Source organism: Poeciliopsis prolifica, unplaced genomic scaffold (genome assembly GCF_027474105.1).
Source record: "Poeciliopsis prolifica strain line A6 unplaced genomic scaffold, Auburn_PproV2 SCAFFOLD008, whole genome shotgun sequence".
Taxonomy (NCBI): domain Eukaryota; kingdom Metazoa; phylum Chordata; class Actinopteri; order Cyprinodontiformes; family Poeciliidae; genus Poeciliopsis; species Poeciliopsis prolifica.
The window spans coordinates 3,901,835-3,922,166 of NW_026562383.1; the positions used below are offsets into that span (position 1 = coordinate 3,901,835).

The window sequence follows — 20,332 nt, forward strand, 5'->3', positions numbered from 1 at the left end:
CACTACAGTGTAGTAAAATAGAAAAGTCCTTCTTCCACCCCCCAAAGAAAAGTCACTCAAGTAAATGTAATTGAGTAAATGGAGCTGTAGTTACTATATAACTCTGGCTAAGTGTGAGCTTTGAAATCAGAGGGGAAACGAAAACAAAAGCCTTCAGAATAAAAAAACAAAACAAAACAAGTTGACAGAAGACAATGGCGATCACGTGATGTCATATATTTAGCATGAGTCACGTCCTTTGCATCATCACCGGCTGCTGCTAGATGCTTACAGGTGCTTCCGAAAAGTTTCCCACGTGACCCCCCTCCTCCCCCTCCCCCTCATCCCGTCCTCCCTCATTGGTTGAAGTCTTCACAAAAACTCCATCAGCATCATCCCGTACCAGAGACCCACGCGCTGGATGAATGGGGACAGGACTTACGAGCTGCTTCTTCCACACTTCCAGCGCTTTCACCGGCTGTCCTGGTGATGCGTGTGTGATACGTGTGTCACATAGTTTTCTCGCTCATTATCGTGTGGAGTATTCGGGAACGCACAGCGGCCGGGCCAGAGCTGCTGCTGCCGCTGGTACATGACAATTAAACGCGGCTGTGATGATTTTCTGGGACTTTAAGGTCCGAGAGAGCTCACGCGCAGCCGGAGTCTAAACTCTGCGGGGAGAGATGGCGGAGGAAACCCTCAACGACCTCTACCCGGATTTAAACGAGCTGGAGAGCAAGGTCGGGAGGAAAACGCCGGAAAGTCTCCTGGTTTGGCTGAAGGACGCCGCGGACTGCGAGGGCTGGACGGCTGACCCGTCGGGCCGCGCGGACGACACCTCGGAGGGTTTATCTGATAAACTCAACACCTTAAAACAAGAGCTGGTAACCACCTTCTCAAAACTTCACTCTCTTTCGCTTTACCTGCTCGTTCATTTCCGTGACTGTCGCCTTGTCGCCTCACCACACCTGTCGCCTGTCTCTCCTCAGCCACACATTCGTCCCACCGGTTCTTCCTCATTCGGTTCATTCCGTTTAAAATAAACATCTAACTCCCTGGCTGCGTGACGCACTTACGTTTTCAGTTTTCAAAGTTTATTTCAGAATTTTAGATTTGGTGAAATACAGTCTTGCCAAAAAAATAAAAAATATAATGAATCAAAATCTTACAAAAAATTGCAGTTATTAAATTTGCCATTTTTCCAAACTACATTTAATTATATTTTTATGCTTTTTTATTTCTATTTTATTTTTCTTTACTGCTCTTCAACGACTTACAGGGAAAACATATTTTCATAAATATAAATCCCAACAATTCTTTGTCTTTTGGAATTCCCTGGACGTTTCCATGGTAAATTAAAACAAAATAAAAAAAATAAAGTATGATGATTTCAAAAAGTATCAATAATTGCCTGGCATGTGTTTTAGGTATTTAATCTCTGCCGCACTTGACTTAATTGAAAGGATTATTTAAAAAAGATTTTAAAAAATTATTAGCACCAATAGATAACATAATGCTAACTAGTTAGCTGAATTAGGTGTGATACAGTAGACGGGCATTTAAAACCTGCTGGTTTTAGGAAGTGATTCATTGTGTAAACCATCAACACACATGTTGGCAACAACCTTGAGGCTCCGTGACATTTCACACACGCACATGTGTGAAAGCATCTGCTCTGTCCCTGCAGCGGTGGCTCCGCTGTGCCGACGTGAGGATCCTGCGGCAGCTGGTGGCCGTGCATGAAGGCATCGAGGCCATGCGCTGGTTGATGGAGGACAGGGGCTTCCAGACCAGCCGGTGCAGCAGCTTATCGGGCAGCATCAGCAGCTTGGTGACCATCGATGAGCACGTTCCCTCAATGTCTCCCTGCAGGTGTGTTGAGAGGCCGCGAAGTGAGCGGGGGAATCAGCTTCAGACTAAGAGGAGTATTTTAAAGTCTATTCTCTGAGGGAGCCAGAGGAAGTACTTTAGCTTAGCTCTGTCGTGCTGGAAATGTTCTTCAGGTGACAGAAGGCCGACTTTGTTGCTGTCTTTATGTGATGCTGAAGCTCCAGGTCAGAGTCGATCACCAGACCAAGGTTTTGGACCTGATCGCTAGATATAGTAACTGAATCTGCATCCTGACTCTTGTTTGTTTAGAAGATTAGTTTCTTTATTTTTCATCTCCAATAATTTATCATTTCAAAAGGTGAGGAAAACATTTGGTTTTGATTGAATTTTATTCACATTTCTATAAAGCCAAGATTCCTAGATTTTCACAACCCTAGAAAAACTTTCCCTGAACATAATCTTTCACATATTAGTGAAGTAAAAAAGTTAATAATTCTCCGTTTGTAATCATTCTTTTCAGATTATTCAGAGTGTAAATTTCTGTTGCCTCCATTATTTCCACAGAGAAGACCCAACTCCTGCCTTCCCTCAGGATTTAAGGCCAGCCGCCAATCCAAAGCCAGCAGATCAAAACCCACCACACACCAAGACGTCCGAACCCCAGTCTCCCTCCAAATCGATCCAGGTCGAGGCTCTGCTTCCTGCCATCAACACTGTGGTCAGCGCTGACGCGCCCAAGTCAGAAGCCCCGGAGTCGGGTTCGGCGCGGTTCCACATCAGAAGCGGCGCCGAGACCATCAAGAGAGCTCTGCTCAGGTCCAGCAGGAGGAAGCAACTGAAAGCTGCAGGTCAGGACGCAGGAAAGGAAAACTCGGAGCGTCCGACTCAGCAGAGTTTATCTGTGTTCAAGACAGAAGAGGTGAAGAAGGACAAGGAGGAGAGTTCAGCTGGTGGGGAGAAAGACTTACTGGGTTATGATGCTCAGTGGTCCTGGGTGGAATCCAAGGACGATGTCACATTCTTATGATCTTCCACGCGGACACTTTATGATAAAGCTTTGCCTTTTAAACTGTAAGCTTCTGGAGAGACAGTGGAGCTTAAAATGAACTTTGACACCAAGTGAAACTTGAACGTATTTAATGCGAATTTACCAACTCAGGAAGTCGTGTTTGGATTTCTCCACAGGTCGGGAGGACACGGCAAATGTTCAACTCAAATTCTGTTCCAAAATACTTTATTGATCCCAAAGGAAAATTAAATAACCTAATGTACATAAACCAGTGGGAGAAGGTGATATTATTAGACAAGACCAAAATAAACTTTTTGAACTTTGTGCAAAACAGTTTGTGAGATAGAAAGTCAACGATGCAATATGACGACTAAAAGAAAGTACTGATTACCGAACATAAATACACCTCACACTTTTCAAATTATTTGTCCAAGATAAACAAATAAAGCAATTTGAAACCATGCACTCCTTTTCCTTCCTCTTCAGTTATGCATTGCCCTTACATCTCTCCTAATAATCTTAGTGGTGTGCAGCTGTATGGAGTGAAAATAGTCCCAAAATAACTGCGTGTGTAATACAGGATTTGTAAACCTTAGTAATGAAATAAACCTTCTGCTACACCCATAAATGTTGAAAAAGTACGCACAAGTACCGGGTACACACACACAAAACTGCATTTACACACAGATACGGTCATTTCACGCTTCAGGAGCTCTTCAGATTTGTGTGTGGACGGTGCGTTTACATGCCAGTAGAAAGCTGGGTCATCTGAGTGTTACTCCGAGTCTAGCGTTTTTGTCCTCTAAATGTGTCTCGCCGAGCTTGTGCCAAATACGTTCGGTGGAAAACGGTATAGGTATCTCAGCACTTCCTTGTAATATCCCCAAAATTATTTGCAGACATGTTGCGCATTTTTGAGCGGTCCAGGAGACAAAGTGGTCTGAAAAACGACCACTGGGTGGCGCAATTGTTCCAGGAAGCAAAGACGGAGCGTCCCGGTGGTCTGACCTCTGGAGTAAGAAGCTACACCTGCAGGCTTTGCTCCCCGGTTGTAATGAGATATTGTATTCATTATAAATTATTTGAGATTACGTTTCATATGTCTGGTATTTTCATACTCTGTCCTCCTCAGACGTTTCTGTTAGAGCTTCCTTTTTGATAGGTTAGTTGTTTTACGGCATTCAGAATGATTACTGGAACAGAATCATTCTGTTTGTTTTGTTATAGAAATCGTAACTTACCGTCAGTAACTAATTGATCAACAAACAATTTAAGCTATTTTTTTTCTACAGCACTCAAACGCCCCCCTGCAGACACGCTCGTGACGCATCACGTCGTCAGACAGAAACCCGGAAGTGCTAAGCAGGTATGTTTGGTTTCTTGTTTTTTTTTTTTTTAGTTGAAGGTACCTGCGGCAGCGCGGGTGGACCGGGGAAGATGTGACGGGCTGGTTTGTCGGAGGGAAAAGATGGAGGCCTGCTTTTTGCGCTGGCTGCTTTTAGTCGCGCTGACAGCCTGGACGTCAGGAGACGGTAAGAGTTTTGTCAAGAGGAGGGCAAACATTAGCATGACCGCTAGCGAACGTTGATTTTTGGGTTGAAGTCGCGACGGCAACGACGAAGAAACATGTCGTAAAGCCTACAAAATGTCGAAAATAGTCTCCAAGTGCGCGCGGTGTTTCCCTTTTTATCGCTCATCTGAAGGAGTGTCAATTTTTACTTTAAAGAGCTGCAGCTGTCAAATGCGCCGATCAGACTTTTACTGTCCGATACCGACTTCTTGTTTTTTATTATTCTGTAACTCAGAATAACAACCGATGTTCTTCGGGATGTTTGATAGTTAGTAGTTTATACTTTAACAATAAATGGCATTTTTTTGGTTTTTGACATGTTATTTTTGAAATATGAGGCAGCAGTCCCATCACTGAAAGTGTTTATTCTTCACCCTGAATATGAGTTGAAAAACTCCAAACATGTGTCCAATTAACTCTATGAGTAGGAAAGGTAAAAAAAAAAGGGTTCTTCTCATCTAACCTAAAGGCGGCACCTGCCATGATACCTGCAGCCTCAGGCACTCATCTATCCATGTCTTATGCTCTTTCTTTGTGCTTTAGATTAACTGCACTGAAACAAATTTTGTTGTGCTTCTGTGCAACGACCACTAAAGATGATTCTGATTCAGAAACACTTATTTAAATCATTTTTCTGAGACTGGATCAATATCAAGTGGCAAATTTCTTCTTCTGAAAAGTTTTTTACCTTGTTGCCAAAGTCAAGAATGTTAATCTGGTAATCTTCTTTTGCTTTTTGTTGTTTTTGTTTTTTCTTCCAACATACGTTCTGTACCAATAAATTGCCAGCACTGCTTTTCTGTAACTGTGCAACGGATGTTTTGGCCTTTTCAACGAACCCTTTTCCTCCCTGCAGACGGACAAGTGACTTTTGAATCCGAGCTGTCGTCCAAACCCGCTCAGAAGTTGTCAAAGTATGGCTGGTACGCCAACGTCAGGCTGCAGAGGTTCCACATCCCGGAGCAGACCGCCGTCGCTCGCTGGCTCTTCTCAGTCAAGAAGGGCCACAACTTCAACTGTGGGCAGCACAACGTCAGCATGTAAGCCACAAGACACTGTTACGGAACAACAAATCTGTCGTCACTGGCTGATTTTTATTTTAACCAAACTCAACTCTTTTGTTTTTTTTTTCCCCCAGCCACCTCCGATGGGGCGCCCCTCCCGTCATAAACCCAACAGAGACTGTGTTTCCAAACGCGACTCTGTGGGGTCCTTCCTTGTCCCTGACTCTCCCGGTAACCTCCCAGAGCTCCACAACCTTTAACCTCTCTGATCCGGCTCCAGGAGATTGGTTCGTCGCTGCGCATTTACCGGAGGACGACGGGCGCATAGAGCAGAAGGTTTGTTCCGGGATTTTGTTTTCTAAAAATGAAATTTTACTTTACTGTTTCTGTTCAAACCAGCTGCACTGTGCGCAGAGATGCGCAATAAACGGGAGATTTAATTTACGGCTGCTAATGTGGCTTCAGCAGGTCTTCAATTTCTGTCTGTTGAGTTTTTGATAAAGGGACACGAAAACTGTTCTGACTGCTCAAGTTTGCTGCTCGAATTTTTCTGAGTCAAAATGTATTATTTTTACTCACTAAAAATAATAAAATAAAATATAACCAGCGTGACTCTGAGGGGAGCGCCAAAGATCCACACCAGGCTGAACCTGCGAGGTTAGTGCTGGTTCGTTAGCCACCAACAAACTTCACAGGGAAGACAGAGCCACACGCTGGGCAGCATGTTGAGATGTACAGGCATCATGTTTTGTTCACTAATATAAATCATTCTCACCACTCGCTCAATGCTCTCCTCTGAAAGCGCGACTACAAGTTGTTCCTGTGAATCACATAGAGCTGTGCAACCAGAGCAATTGTTAACTTTTCTAAAAATTAAATCAAGCAACACTTGGCCTGCCTTTGCTTGGGTAACTCCAGGCTAGTAAAGCATGCCAGGCCGCCAGGCTTATAATGCACTTCTATGAATAAGTGACAAAATAACCCTGCCCATGTCTTTGTGCACCACAGAACTCTGATAGTAACTTCACTTAGATTTTATAAATCTAAGTGCCATTTAAGAAGCATTTTCTGATCCTCTAAATAACTCAGTCTTTGGCAGAATAACTCCTTGGATTTCAATTCTATTCAGGTCATATTGCAAACGCCATATATTGTTTAGAGCTAATAATAGATAATGGATTATATTTCATCCCAAGAGGGATATAATATAGTTGTGGAACAATGGTCCCGGAAAATCAGTCCACAACAATAGCTGTTTTGTCCCCCACGTCTCAAGATGTGGGGGACAAAACAGTTTCATTTTCTTCAGTGAGAAGTAGAAATTTTAGTTAACGCCTCTCTGTTAACCACTGTTATCAAATGAAAGGGATATAAGTTACAATGTTACACAATCCAGTGTAACATTAACCTGACTGTATAGTTTAGGTCAGCATGCGATCACTCCACCTGTACACCGTGTTCCAAATTATTATACAAGTGATATTTTTTCAGACTTTCTTAAATGGTCAATGCAAATGATGGTCAGTGTAATATTAGGTTCATGCACCGCATCACAGACAAACTAATCCACCAGCTCTCTGAAATTAATTATAGTGATTTAAAGAGCCCTGACACACAATAACATCTATAAATTTAATAGCACAACAAAAAACTTTCCCTTTATGATACTTAAATCCAATTTGCATAATAATTTGGAACATGGTGTAAACCACCAGAGTTGCCAATCACACTTAGTGTCAAAAGCTTTTTTTGTTTTTATTGAACTCTGCCAGCTTTTCTGTAGATGTTGCAATTTCTGCTCTTTTTTTTGAAGATTGTGCAGTAGTTGTGTCCAACATCTCGGTGGTGAATGGAAGCAGCGGAAAGTCTCACTTTTCTACTAATTGGTTTACTGCCCTACGTTAAAGTAGCAAACTTTCACACCATCTAAAAAATATCGGTTCATATACAGTTGGTTTTCTAACATTGCACAGTAAAACAAATCACTTCAAGCTAATGCTAATCACTTTAAGCTAATGCCAACCAACATGTAGTGAGCAAAAGGGAAGTTAAAATGCTGATGCGCAGCCAGATTGCAGCTGCAGTCATTCATTTGGCTCGGACACGGAGAAAAATTCACACCTTAACTTTTTATTCTAACTTGGAGATTTGTCTTTTAGTCTAACTCTAAAATTCTATATATTTTTATGAAAATAAACAACGGTTAAAGGTTCTGTTGGATAATTTGCTTCACATTTCTGGCGCCACCTGCTCACAGCACTTATCTGTGACTTACTTTTCGGACAAAAGTCGAACCACACCGTCGTTTTCCAAGAGATCTGGGTGTGACGAAGCCTTTAGTCATCACAGTGTAACGTTAGCCTGACTGCTTTCTTTAATCTGTACTGTAATTTGTGCAACAGGATATGGATGTAAAGTCCAGTTTGCCTGTGAAACCCTTTAAGCCCGTGAGCCATCATGGTAAGATTGTGTACGTTGCCATTGTAGCGTTTCCGTAAAATTCCTCGTTTCTGCCGCTGACCTGCTGAACCGGAGCGGTGGCTGTTTACTGTGCAGCTGAGCAACATTCTTTCCATTTAGTCACCTGGTTGGTTTGTTAAGTAATATCTTGATTGGAAGCAACTCTTCACCCCCTGTGCCCTTTCAGTCTGATGTTGATTGTATTGCTTTTTATGCAGTTCTTTAAAAAGCAATCAATCTGGCACAATTTATATGTCTTTTTATGTTTCAGGGTTTTCCGTCCTGCTCCTATTACTTCCAGCCTCAGCTGTCAGTCAGGAGAGCGGCGGACACGCCCGTTCTGCACCAGGGAACCATCCTGACTCAGACCGCAGCCCCCGACAAACCCGCACGCCTCAAGTAATTACCGCAACACGGTGTCCTCCTTTTTCGAGATCGCGTCTCATTAATTCAGACGTGCTAAATCGTGGCAGGTTGTTTGTGCCGGAGTTCACCTCGTCTGTCTCGGTTTCCGTGGCCGGGTGCTCGTCCGACGAGGCGTCGGAGAGCCCGGGCTGCTCGCTGCTGCTCAAGCTGGGCTCGGCGACCCTGCAGCACGGTCAGACGGAGCTGAACTGCTCCGGGTTCAGCTGCTCCGCTTCCCTCTCTAACCCTCCGTGGGACTCGTGGCTGCGGATCGTTGTGGAGAGCAGCCAAGTCAACCGAACTGTAACCTTCAGCATTGGATCCAACTACACAGGTGAGCACTAAGCTCTCACTCATCATATTAGCTCTTTTTAATTTATCCTTTTCTTTATTTTTAATATTTTTACACATTTCAGCATGTTACAGCTAGGGAAGCACCGATTCACTTTGTTTCAACTTCTGATACCGATATCTGAGGTTTAGCATCGACCGACACCGATCCGATACAGAAAGACAGAGCTGAATTGATTTGAAACACATCTTTCTATTTCAAACACAGACATAAATATACTGAATTATATTTTTTTAATGACTCTGCACCTGAATAATTAGCTTCACAAGCTTAGTCAAACATGTTAAAACAGCACAACTTTAATTTGTTCATGCAGTGTAATTAGACGTAGAACAGCCAATCTAAAGTGAAAAAAATTAATAATTAGGGATGCAAAATAGCTTTTTTTTTGTTTTCACACCAATAACCAATAATTACTGACTCTACTCTAAACAAGACCAAAAACATTTCTTAAAAAACCACCAACTTATAGATGCACATTCATTTGAGTCGTAGGTTTTTTCCTTTAAAAAAGAAACACAACCTAATAAGACAAAAGGATCAAAAATATTACTGACATATTGGTAATATAACAATTATGTAGTGAATCAGTTGAGAAAATCCAATTAAAGTATTCTACAAAAACACTGCGAACTTTATTTTGCATGATCTATATTTAGAAACCATTTTTAATCTTCGGTTTTGGTAAAGTATTCTATGATTATTGCTACTTTTTCTGGATCTAATTTGGGGGGAAAAAAAACACCATCAAGGGATACGAATGTGTTTGCATTTTCTGTTCCTATCTGGTTCAGTGGGATGTAAGCCAAAGAGCGTGGGCCTCACAGCGGACGATGACATCACAAAGCTACTCGGCAAGAGCAGCGTCTCCAACTCCACGGCGACAGGGAACGGCTCGGCTCCTCCTCCTCCGCCGCCGGCGTCCGCGTGCGTGTGGAGCGTCCCCGTGCTCTACGAGGAGCTCGACGTCCTGTCGCTGCGGTACACCCCCGTCAACGGCTCCAACGTCAGCGTCGCAGAAACGCACCCGACGCTGCTCACCTACCCGCTGCCCCCGCAGGCCACCGGGGGAACGCTCAACCTGCAGCTCACGCTCAATTCTGTGAGTAACTGAACCACTCACACGTGTGTGTGTGTGTGTGTGTGTGTGTGTGTGTGTGTGTGTGAGTGTGTGTGTGTGTGTGTGTGTGTGTGTGTGTGTGTGTGTACTTGAACTGTTAAGAGATTTCTTTATTTGTTTGTTTTTTTTCTAATATAGACTAATGCAACTTTGGGAAATAACAGCATCATGGCCTGTTTCTCTGCCTGGGCTCCAGTCCTCCAACTCAACCATTCTGAACCCTGCAGAACAGGTACAGGCAGACCTGTCAACCATCGCAGACGTTATTGCGATAAACGACGATATTGTTCCTTTGAGACCATTTTCAAGTAATATAATGGCAATGACATAATAACGGAAAAAACACATTCTCAAAGATGGACGAACCTTAAATTTTAATGAACTTTTAAACACTGGAACTGGAAGATATTATAAATGTACAAAAGAAATAAACAAAGCAACAGAAATAACAAAATTAATTATGAGAACAAAATTGAACTTAAAAAAGGGTGTAGTTGAAACAAAAGCAGCAAATGGAAGACTTATATCATTCAGTTTCTGGTAGAAAGACAGAAAAGAGAAGAACAATATATTATGAAAATGGACATTATTGTGTTTGTTTTAATTTATAATGCGGTTATTTGATTCATGGCTTAAATCATGGCTTAACTAAAACTTCGAACCTTAGTTTGGATTCAGTTACCGTATTTTCAGGATCTGTCAGAAAAAAGTGAGACTTCTAGTCTGGAAAAACACAATTTATTCTAGCCTTCTGTTCTGAGGTCAACATTTCTATCAAAACCTACAATTAATGATTCAGAAGAACATTGAAACTATTTATTATTAATCTGTGTATGTTGTTTGTGGGTATGTTGGACACTGCACTTTGTCAAAATTCACCACAAACTAACTTTTTTTCTTTAAAATACAAAAAGTATGTTCTCTAATTTTATCAATATATGGTTGTTGTTTTTTTTTTTTATAAAAAAGTTCCACCTGTTTGTCTTTTCGATATGACAAAAATGTGAATTCAGAAAGGAGACATTTTCAGTTCAGTATAGAAGTCAACGTTTATATTCACCTTTTAAAATTGACCTTTTATTCTGTCTTTGACGTTTATTAAAAATTTCACACACAAAGAACTCAAGTTGAATGCAAACGAAAACCATAACCACTTTATTTCACTGCAGATTTAAATTCTGCGCTATCATGAAGTTGTTGTTAACTTAAAGTTTTATTAGATGATTAGTCTGCATCAAACATGGACGCAGTGTCAAAAAAAGTCTGTACTTTCAGACATACAGGAATAACGGCCGTCATCTTGTTGATTCTCTACAGCTTTGTTTGGGGGATACGCCGTCGGGATCAATGTCAGCGTCCCTAAAGCTGTGGTCAGGCTGCCTTTTCCTCAGTCCTCAACATGGTACCTCACCCTGCAGCTGCTGTGCAACAGGTGGAACACACACGCATGCTGCTGCAGCATCATGACTTATTTCAGTGTGTGTAAGTCTGACAGTCTGACAGTGCTCATGCGTCGGCTGTTCTCGTGTGTTTTCTGCAGCAGCGACTGCGTTAACTCCTCGGTGGTGTCTGTGGTCCCGGAGGTGTCCGTCAGCGCCTGTGTGGATGACTGCGGGCCGTATGGTGAATGTAGGCTGCTGAGGTCCTACACATACCTGTACTCTGCCTGTGTCTGCTCCGCAGGTACACACACACACTTTTACCTGTGTTGGCATCTTCATGTGAAGTTGAGAGGTCATAGTGTTACATGGAGTGTAACACTATGACACTACTTTGTAGTGTCATAGTGTTAGAGTGTAACACTACTTTCTACTCGTTTTGTTTAGGGCAGAAACGATCAATCTGATCACTCGGGTTAATTGTGATGAATCGATTATTGAACTAATCAGAAGCAGAATGGTTGAGATTTGTGTTTTTGAATGGCTTAGTTAATGTCCAGACCTAAATTCAATTGTGACTCTGAAGTAGGGTTGAAATGGTTAATCGATTCATTGAAATAATCGTCAACTAATCTAGTGATCGATTAATCGTTACATTTGGAGTCTGGTATAAAAACAAAAAACAAAAAAGCCATTTGCTGGAGGAACGAGACATTCAGAAGATTAATTAATACAAAAACTACAGAAATAAATCTATACATTTTGCATTTAAAGAAAAAAAAAGACCTTTGCCTATAAATATGTTCCACCTAGAGCTCAAGTAGCATAGTTTTAACTTTACCCAGATCAAATTCTGCAATACCAAATAAATTCTACTATTCAACACCTTTTGATATCCATTTATTAAATATTTTATAATTTTTTTTTTTTAAAGTGCTAAGCTGTATTGATAAGTCCAACTGAAAGTGCTGAGATTTTCACATGTTGTAGATTCATCCTGTTCTACAAATCATCAAGTGCTCTAAAGCAATGCTGTTGTTACATTTTAGGCAATAAGATGTTTATTTTCCTGTTTAAAGAAATGAATTTAATCATTTTTAAAATGTGTTTCAAATATGCTATGAAATAACCTTGAACGGTTAAATAAAAAATCTGCCGGCTTTATTTTTTAATTTGACGAATTAATAGAATAATTAATTAACTAAAGCAATCGTTAGTTGCAGCCCTTTAGTTGTGAATGTGTCGGTGGAAGCAGAAATGTCAAACACCAACACCGACGCATCCGTCCTCTTTTTCCTCCTCCGCAGGCTGGAGAGGTTGGGGCTGCACCGACGGCTCCGCCGCTCAGTCGTACGCCCGCCAGCTGACGGCGACCATGTTGCTGACGCTCAGCAACCTGTTCTTCCTGCCCGCCATCGCGGTCGCCATCAGACGCTCCTACATCACCGAGGCCTTCGTCTACCTTTTCACCATGTTCTTCTCTACGGTAAGCTATTACCTGTTCGGGCTGACGTTACAGAGCTTCTGGGAATCTTTCCTCATGACTAAAGATGCATGGACATATTACACAAAAACACTACAAAGTCTTCTGGTCCTGAACCAGCATGTCACTGAACCAACCTTGGACCTGATGACGCCAGCTTTTAAGAGTCGCTGCAGCTAACGATTTTTTTAGTAAACCATTGCTCTGATGATTAATCGATTAATCGCATAAGAAAATTGGCACATTTGGCAGGTTTTTCCTTGTGCCACCTAAGTCTTTTCATACAGTACAAATGGCTGCCGTTATAGATGCAAATAAATGAAAACAAATGATTTTTTTTGCAAGTAGATAAACATTGTAGCACAGGCTGCATCTGCAGCTAAAAAATACTTCTAATACAAACGAATGAAAGGCTCAGCTCTTTCTACTTGACTTAACATCAAGTCAAATTCATAAGACACTTTATTGATCCCATAGGAAAATTGAATGTTGCTGTAACTCATTAATTCAAAACTCTTTGAAAAGTTATTGTACACTGTAGGGCTGATCTGCTGACTAGCTCTATATTAGCCGATTAATAATTGATAGCAAAGGTGCTAAATAGATTTATTTTACAGAATTTGGAACAGATGATGCTAAAAAAGATCATCTGTACAAAAGGGATCTTTTTAAAAAATAAATGCAAAAAGTGTGGTCTTTTTGTACAGTTTGGCTTAATTGGTGCTCTCTGTGTGTCGTTGTCCCAGCAAATGGCTTTTTTTGAGTCTGTATGCTCCAGTTAACGATTAATCGATTACTAAATTAGTTGACGATTATTTCAGTAATCGATTAATCACAATTAATCAATTATTTCAATACTCATGATTAATTTGACTTGTTCAATAGTCAATTGCAATTAATTGATCAGGATTAATTGATCATGTTGATAATCACTTGTGATTAATCAATCATTTGAATAATCAGTGAGGATTAGTTGATCATTTTGATAATCGCAATTAATCATTTCAACCCTACTTCAGGGTCTCAATTGGATTTAGGCCATTTGGAAACAAAGCCCTCATCCATTGAGTTCTGGTCCTGGATGGATCTGATCCGTTGTTGTCCTGGAAGGTGGACATTTTTCTGTCTCACGTCTTTTACAACCTCCAACAAAGGCCGTCCAAACCCAGATTAAAAGAGGCCCGAGTCCGAGTCTGATCCGACAAACTTCACTCAAATTGCTAAATTTCAAGTTCTGCAGAGGCCTCATTTGTTTCAGAGGTGCTGAATGCAGGACAGTGTCCATGTTTCACTGATCTGTGTCCTGCGTGACATTCAGTGTTTGTACGTGATGTCAGTATTTAGAGGCTGAATGCGTCCAGAACGTGGATCCATGTGGACCACAGGAAGTCTTCAGCACATCCTCACCCTTTCCCCTTCCCTCCCTGCAGTTCTACCACGCCTGCGACCAGCCAGGCGCGGCGGTCCTGTGCATCATGGACTACGACGCCCTGCAGTACTGCGACTTCCTCGGCTCCATCTGCTCCATCTGGGTCACCATCCTCTGCATGGCTCGCCTGGGAGACACAGCCAAATACGTAAGAGGCCTCTGGCCTTTCACCTTCCAAGATCAGTTCACTTTACAGAGTAACGACAGCTTTAGCGTCCTCACCTGCTCCTTCCTTCCTTGTTGGCGTGCAGACGCTGTTTCTGCTTGGGGCCTTGCTCATAGCCATGTCGATGCAGCTGGACCGTAAGGGCCTGTGGAACCTGCTGGGCCCCATCCTCTGTGCCATACTTCTCATGGTCACTTCCTGGGTAGGTGACACGTCGGCGTTGACATACTTTGCAAAAGAATTTTTGTTTGCTTGTTTTTCATGTGAATCTTGAGAGTGCGATCATATGATTGTAATTTGAATCTTTTGAGTTGTATTTATACTTGATTCATATTTACTGTGGGTTTTTTTTGGGGGGGTTGTTTTTTGTTGATTTGTGTATCTGTTTAGTTTGTGCCGCCTAGAGGGTTCAGGGGCGTCACAATTTTTATAAAGAAAACCCATGTATTGAGTCTTTCGGGTTGTGTTTTGTAAAATATATATTTTTAGCTTTACATCATGTTGTAAGGTTGCACCTGGAGTGTTGCCTTGTTTATTTTATAGCTGTTTGAGAATTCATTTAATCTCCACGGCAACCTTTAAGCTGCACAAAACGCTTGGCTGGACCTAGCCCCGCCTTTTAAAACGAAGCTCCTCCTCTGAGCTGCGGTTTCCAGGCTTCCGCCTCACAGAGCTCCTTCAGACTAGCCAGCAGCAATCGGCGAACAGCTAGAGCAACTGCTCTTCCGATGAGCTCATTGTACGCGCTACGTCTCAGTCCAACGCTGGTACAAATGTTGTTCAAGCTGTGTTGTGATGACTTCCTGAAGGCGGAGTTTCACAAAGAACAGGAGATTTTAAAGAGACAGAGGCCCAATTTCAAGGCGTTAAATTAGAAAGTCAAAATTCCTTCTAAGTCATGTTTGATTAATGTACAGCATTTTTACAACAGGTGAAGTTAACAGAGTTACTTTATTGGATTATGTGCCTGGAAAACACATAGAAATACCCCTTTAATTGATTCTTCCTCTCTTTTTTTAAGCTACTTTGTGTATGTTTTGCTTTTATTTATGCCACCCGGAGAGTGGGAGGGGTGGAAATTTTTGTCATAAAAAAATTGGTATTGGCACTGAACAAAAAACAATAGCTATATAAACAGAAGGAAGGGGGGGGAACAACTATTTTTAACGCGACAATAACCAAAGGTGTACAGGGGCGTCCGCCGGCGACACTGCTACCCGCCCTCCTGGCGCCGCTGGGTCTTCTACCTCCTGCCCGGAGCGCTGTGCGCCCTCATCGGAGTGTGCCTGTACGTCTTCGCCGAGACGGAGAGCAACTACTACTACACGCACTCGCTGTGGCACATCCTGGTGGCCAGCTGCGTGGTGTTCCTGCTGCCGCCGGAGGAGAAGGACAGGAAGGCGCTGGGCTGGAGCCGGGGCTTCAGCTGGAGCTGGAGGTGGAGCTGGAGGCCGCGGGTTTGTGGATACACGCTCTGCGAGAGCAGCAAAGACGAACTCTACACGGTCACATAGCAGAGGGGGAGGCAAAGCGGGTCCGGCGTTCATTTACAGTCCGACTCTGTGCCTGGACGAGGCGTTTTCCTGTGTAAAGCTGTATATTCACATAAGTCCACATATATTTCATATTCACATGTGCTCCAAGTGGAAAAGGGCTCTTAGATTTAGAGTGAAAAATAGGAACATATATACTTTTATTAACTCACATCCAGTCTGCTGGAATCTCTAGAGAGATGCACCAATTAGATTTTTATAGCCGATTTCTGCCATACAGATTTAATGATTCCATTTCTTCTTTATGGACTCTACTTACAAAATGCCAATCTTATATATATATATATGTATATATATATATATATATATATATATATATATATATATATATATATATATATATATATATATATATATATATATATATATATATACAGGAGTCGATGTAAAACAGGGTTTATTATTAGTTAAGACTAAATGATCTGAGTTGAAATTTTTAACCACGTCAGTCCGGTCAGATTTAGCAACTGCATTTTGTAGAGAATGCAGACCGTTAACCAAACCCAAAGGTCTAAAAACGCTGCCAATATTTTCACCTCCAATCTGTTCAAACGTGGCCGAGCGTGCCTCGCTTATTCTTCCAAAAATATATGCACGGTCGTGAATTGACATTCTGGAAGAGACTGCTGCTTTGCTTTTTGGATAAAGTCGGGTCACATCAACGTACAAATATTTCGAATAAGCGAAATGATCAGCAAGCGCTGGCCGTAACGGGCCGCTGGCTAGAAATCATGTCTGCGGCGCATCAGGTGCATGTTTGACTGACCTGTTAAGATGTTGAGATTACATCGTTCCTGACAAACAAACCAGTACAGCACAAGGTTTCCCTCAGAAAACTTGCTAATTAACAGTCAGCATGCCTCGGTAGAAAATTATTTCTAAATGGCTGCTTTTGCCTTTTTGTGCTTCCGTACTGATTCTTCATGCAAACTCTGACTCATCTGCCTTCAGTTACAACTTGCTCAGCTCAAGTTTTTTTAGTTTCTGCCCATCGATTGCTTTATTGTTGCTGAACTAAAAGGAAATGATTCAATTTGAGTCAGCAGCTTATTTAAAACATCCAATGTCTCTGTGTCTTCACTGCATGTTTGTTGTGTCTTCTTAGATGAGACCGCCGGTACCCTGAGGTAGCAGACCAGTACAGCTGTGAGCTATAAAGCAGGATTAATGCCTAAACGAGGTTGTTGAATTTGAAGTAAGAGTTTCACATTTGAAGAGGTGGATATTAGCTGGTCACTGTAGCAACATGAGATAAGATAAGTAACCAGCATCAGACAAATTTTATATGAGAGTTTCTGATCAAAGTACTTTTGTTCTCCATCATCTTGACCGACAACGTTAAAAACAATCAGTCATGTACTATTTTTACCCGTCAAACTATAATCATATTACCATCAGCTATTTGGCCACATTTTTATGCAGTTTAGTTGAACCGTGAACGCATCTTAACTTTTTTCTCCTTTGTGACAAAAATCCCTGTTGCCCCGATAACGTCCAATAAATTAAAGAACTCCGCTTAAATTACGGTCACTTCGCCCGCTGGGGTCTGAACGCGCTGAGTCTCACAGATTCCTCCTGGTTCGAAATCTGCGCAGGTTCATCGGTCAGTTGGATCTTGTGTGATCCAAACCGATCAACTGAACTCTGCACGTTTTTTTTTTTTTTTTACCCTGTTCTGTCCGGGCGTGTGCTTTTACGATGACCTTTTATGGGTCGTCTCTCTTCCCCGAAACGGACAAATGTTGCGTCCGCCGCTCTCCTCTCGGGCGCGGGAGGGTAACGCGCACCCAGAAAGCTCCTCTCGTTGGACGAGTTGAGGAGGAGTTCAGTTCAACTCTTTGCAGCCGCGGAGTTCGCAGTGGTTGCGCTCGCCGCGCAAGACAAACTGCCTAGCTCCTCAAAATCCCGAAGATACTCGGTTATTTTGATCTGTGCCGCAGAAAACAATTTTCTTTTCAAAATTTGTACGGCCTCCTCTTAGTTCATTTTAAACAGCTCACTAATAGGAACACCGGTAGTTTATTCTTAGTGCAATCACTGATTGGATCGATCAATTTAAGGCTCAGCAAGTCACCCAACTGGACCAATCGAATTAAAAATCATCTGGTGCATCTCTGTTTGTAGAGATTATTGTTTTTCGGGTTTTGTTTTTTTTTTGTATTTATGGAATTTATTAGATGTGCTGGTCTAAAATATTTATCAATGATATTGCTTAATCTTAAATCTCCACAAAGATGTTGTATTTATGAATGATGTGTTTTTGTTTTCCCCCCTATAGGTCTGGGTTCAATTGGAAGAGTTTAAAACACCAGATGAAATTTGAACAATTATTTACTGCCAGGCAGGTACTATAACACTATCGAATTTGTCCTGTATTCTACGGCATTCCTCGAAAAATGACGACTCTGATTACACCTCACCTAGCGGCAGGAAGCTGCTGCTGCTCATCACAATCACTTATTGTCTTCACACAGCGTCAGAATTCTGACAGTCACGTCTCGGCGTCATGGCTGCAGATCAGAACAACCTGGACGAGGAAAACGATGAGGAAAACGTACAAAGAAATCAGATTTACCGAGTCCGTTATTCGGGTAAGATGGAGACTTTCTGAACCTTCCGGAAAAGGCAATGACAAAAAATGCAGCATCTTTTTTTTTTTTTTTTTTTGCTGTTTTAGACCCAAGATAACACAGGGCTTTTATCTGAACTCATGCATCTTCAGTAAAATGACTCATGAATTTGGAGTAAGAGTCTAGAGGCAGCCATGACGCCTGGTTACGACCTTGTATCTGCCGCAGATTTCTTTTAAAGCTGCAAGCCAGACTTTTTAACAACTTTCATTCGATGACCTTTCACATTTTGACTGTGGTAGGTCACGCATACCGAACCTGTCGAGGTCAGTTGTTCTCTTTGTTATGCCTTTTTACTGTAAACCGTTTCTTTGTAAAGAAGAAAATGCCCGGCCTTGTTGAGGCACACATCTCTGGTGACATCACAAAAGACATCCAATCAGAGTTCTTTTCCTTTTCTTAAAAAAACCTAACTCGTTTTTAAACAAGTTGGAGTCCAACTCACCTGTGTAGCTATGCATCAAGCTAGAGAGCTGGCTAGCATAGCTTGCTAGCTAACTAGATTTAACTAGCTTTCACTAGCTAAACCATTTTAGCTAGTAAATACAGCTAGTTTTTACTGACTAAATCTTTTTAGCTGGTAAAAAGATTTGTTCTTTTAACTACCAAAGTCTTCCAGCTTGCTAAATCAGACTAGCAAGCTAAATTATATGAAGTTCTGTTTTTTTTGTTTATTACCCAGCTTTGTTTTTATTGTCGTGTGTATTGAACATGACCGGGTGGGAATCTTCTGCTTTGAACGATCTGTGGAAGTAAAATGAAGAAAACGTTTTCTGTTCGTCTGCAGCCCAAAACAACTCTTTAAGTTAATTAGATGTTTGTTTTCCAGTTTCGGTGTGACATAAAACACTCGTATGTATAAATCAGCACTCAGTGAATGTATGCAAATATTACTGGCCAGTGCCTCTTCCTTTTGTCTTTTTTTATTTATTTTTTTATTGCACTTTATGTACTGTATAGGAGCTCTGTCTGCAGAGGGGGCGGGTCTTAGTCTCTTGTTCCAGTAAAACTACTGACATCCTGTTATATTTAATCCAAAACTCAACAATCGTCTCATGTTTCTTTGATCGAGTCTTCTCTTAAATCTTCCATTTCTCTCTGTTGTGACTTTGCACACATTTTGCCCTGATTGTTCAAGACCTTCCTTTTATTTAACTTTGTCACTAAGACGCTGGAATATGAGGAGGGCAAAAACTAACTGACCACTGTGACTTACCGTCTTTGTTTTGTTTTTTTGTTTTTCTCATCAAAGGATAGAAAATGTGATTCTGTTTCTTGTCAAAATGGAATCGAGCCTTGGAGAAATAAATCTACTGTGCAAGAAGAAAAGATTAACTTTGTTTGTGTTTTTGCAGTTGTGATTTTAGTCTGTTGTCTTTTTTTCTGACACACACACACACACACGAAGGAAAATCCAGATTTTCATCAGAGAGAGGCCGGTGAAAAGAGGGAAGCAGATTATGGTAATCCTGTTGAAATGCTCATAACTGTGTGAGTGTTGTGCTCCCATATATAGCTTACCTCCATTAGGAAATTGCAATGGTCCTGAAAGGTTTACAGATCAAACTGGAAGCTTTTCTGTAGCTGGAACATGAGAAGGCTAACACACGCGTGTTAACTAGTTGGACTTGTATGTGTTGACTCAGTGAATGAAGAGTTTTGAAAGGCAGAGGGGGGAAATGGTTGATTGCTTTAATTAACCCAACTTAAGTTTTTGTTATTCTATCTTCTATCTTTTTTCAGTTTTTTTTTTTTTTTTTGTTAGTTCCTTTGATGGCATTTTAGGCCCATTGTAGATAAGCGGGGGGGAGGGGGGGAAATAAATTTCCACCCAAAATTTCTGAAATTTTTTAGAAAACGACTCAGAAATTTCTGCGCTTGAAAGGTCAAAATGTTGCTCGAAAAACCAGACATTTTGAGACGAATCTCAGAAATATGAGGGGGGAAAAAACAAAACACTTTT

At 41.5% G+C, this 20,332-nt stretch overlaps 2 protein-coding genes across 13 annotated transcripts; both read left to right on the forward strand.

Annotated features, from left to right (window-relative positions):
* Nucleotides 1-235: 235 nt before the first annotated feature.
* LOC129362334 (leucine rich adaptor protein 1-like) lies at nt 236-3,283 on the forward strand. The gene is made up of 3 exons (XM_055033821.1): nt 236-863; nt 1,667-1,851; nt 2,374-3,283. Exons 1-3 carry the CDS (start codon nt 663-665, stop codon nt 2,834-2,836), a joined length of 849 nt encoding a protein of 282 aa, XP_054889796.1. The 5' UTR covers nt 236-662; the 3' UTR covers nt 2,837-3,283.
* Nucleotides 3,284-4,173: 890 nt separating this feature from the next.
* On the forward strand, nt 4,174-19,704 carry pgap6 (post-glycosylphosphatidylinositol attachment to proteins 6). Of its 12 annotated transcripts, XR_008606214.1 has the most exons (16): nt 4,174-4,350; nt 5,245-5,428; nt 5,527-5,728; nt 8,124-8,251; nt 8,326-8,591; nt 9,404-9,711; nt 9,868-9,961; nt 11,047-11,161; nt 11,270-11,412; nt 12,416-12,594; nt 14,022-14,168; nt 14,272-14,388; nt 15,371-15,643; nt 16,845-16,934; nt 18,018-18,084; nt 18,214-18,227. XR_008606214.1 is itself a non-coding variant. In XM_055033804.1 (15 exons), the coding sequence occupies exons 1-14, from the start codon at nt 4,287-4,289 to the stop codon at nt 18,060-18,062; spliced, it is 2,265 nt and encodes a 754-aa protein (XP_054889779.1). In that variant the 5' UTR covers nt 4,174-4,286; the 3' UTR covers nt 18,063-18,084; nt 18,214-19,704. The 12 variants fall into 12 exon arrangements, 8 of the variants coding, with proteins under 8 accessions (XP_054889779.1, XP_054889780.1, XP_054889781.1 ...); XR_008606213.1 differs by having other exon boundaries at nt 16,845-18,084; nt 18,214-19,704; XR_008606212.1 differs by having other exon boundaries at nt 18,018-19,704.
* The last annotated feature ends 628 nt before the right edge of the window (nt 19,705-20,332 follow it).

What these genes read in the sequence shown, in the direction of transcription:
- LOC129362334 (XM_055033821.1), top strand. Translation starts at nt 663, where the DNA reads ATGGCGGAGGAAACCCTCAACGACCTCTACCCGGATTTAAACGAGCTG. An exon ending in ACACCTTAAAACAAGAGCTG is followed by an intron (nt 864 to 1,666) that starts GTAACCACCTTC and finishes CTGTCCCTGCAG; the next exon opens with CGGTGGCTCCGCTGTGCCGA. An exon ending in CCCTCAATGTCTCCCTGCAG is followed by an intron (nt 1,852 to 2,373) that starts GTGTGTTGAGAG and finishes TTATTTCCACAG; the next exon opens with AGAAGACCCAACTCCTGCCT.
- pgap6 (XM_055033801.1), top strand. Translation starts at nt 4,287, where the DNA reads ATGGAGGCCTGCTTTTTGCGCTGGCTGCTTTTAGTCGCGCTGACAGCC. An exon ending in AGCCTGGACGTCAGGAGACG is followed by an intron (nt 4,351 to 5,244) that starts GTAAGAGTTTTG and finishes TCCTCCCTGCAG; the next exon opens with ACGGACAAGTGACTTTTGAA. An exon ending in GACAAACCCGCACGCCTCAA is followed by an intron (nt 8,252 to 8,325) that starts GTAATTACCGCA and finishes AAATCGTGGCAG; the next exon opens with GTTGTTTGTGCCGGAGTTCA.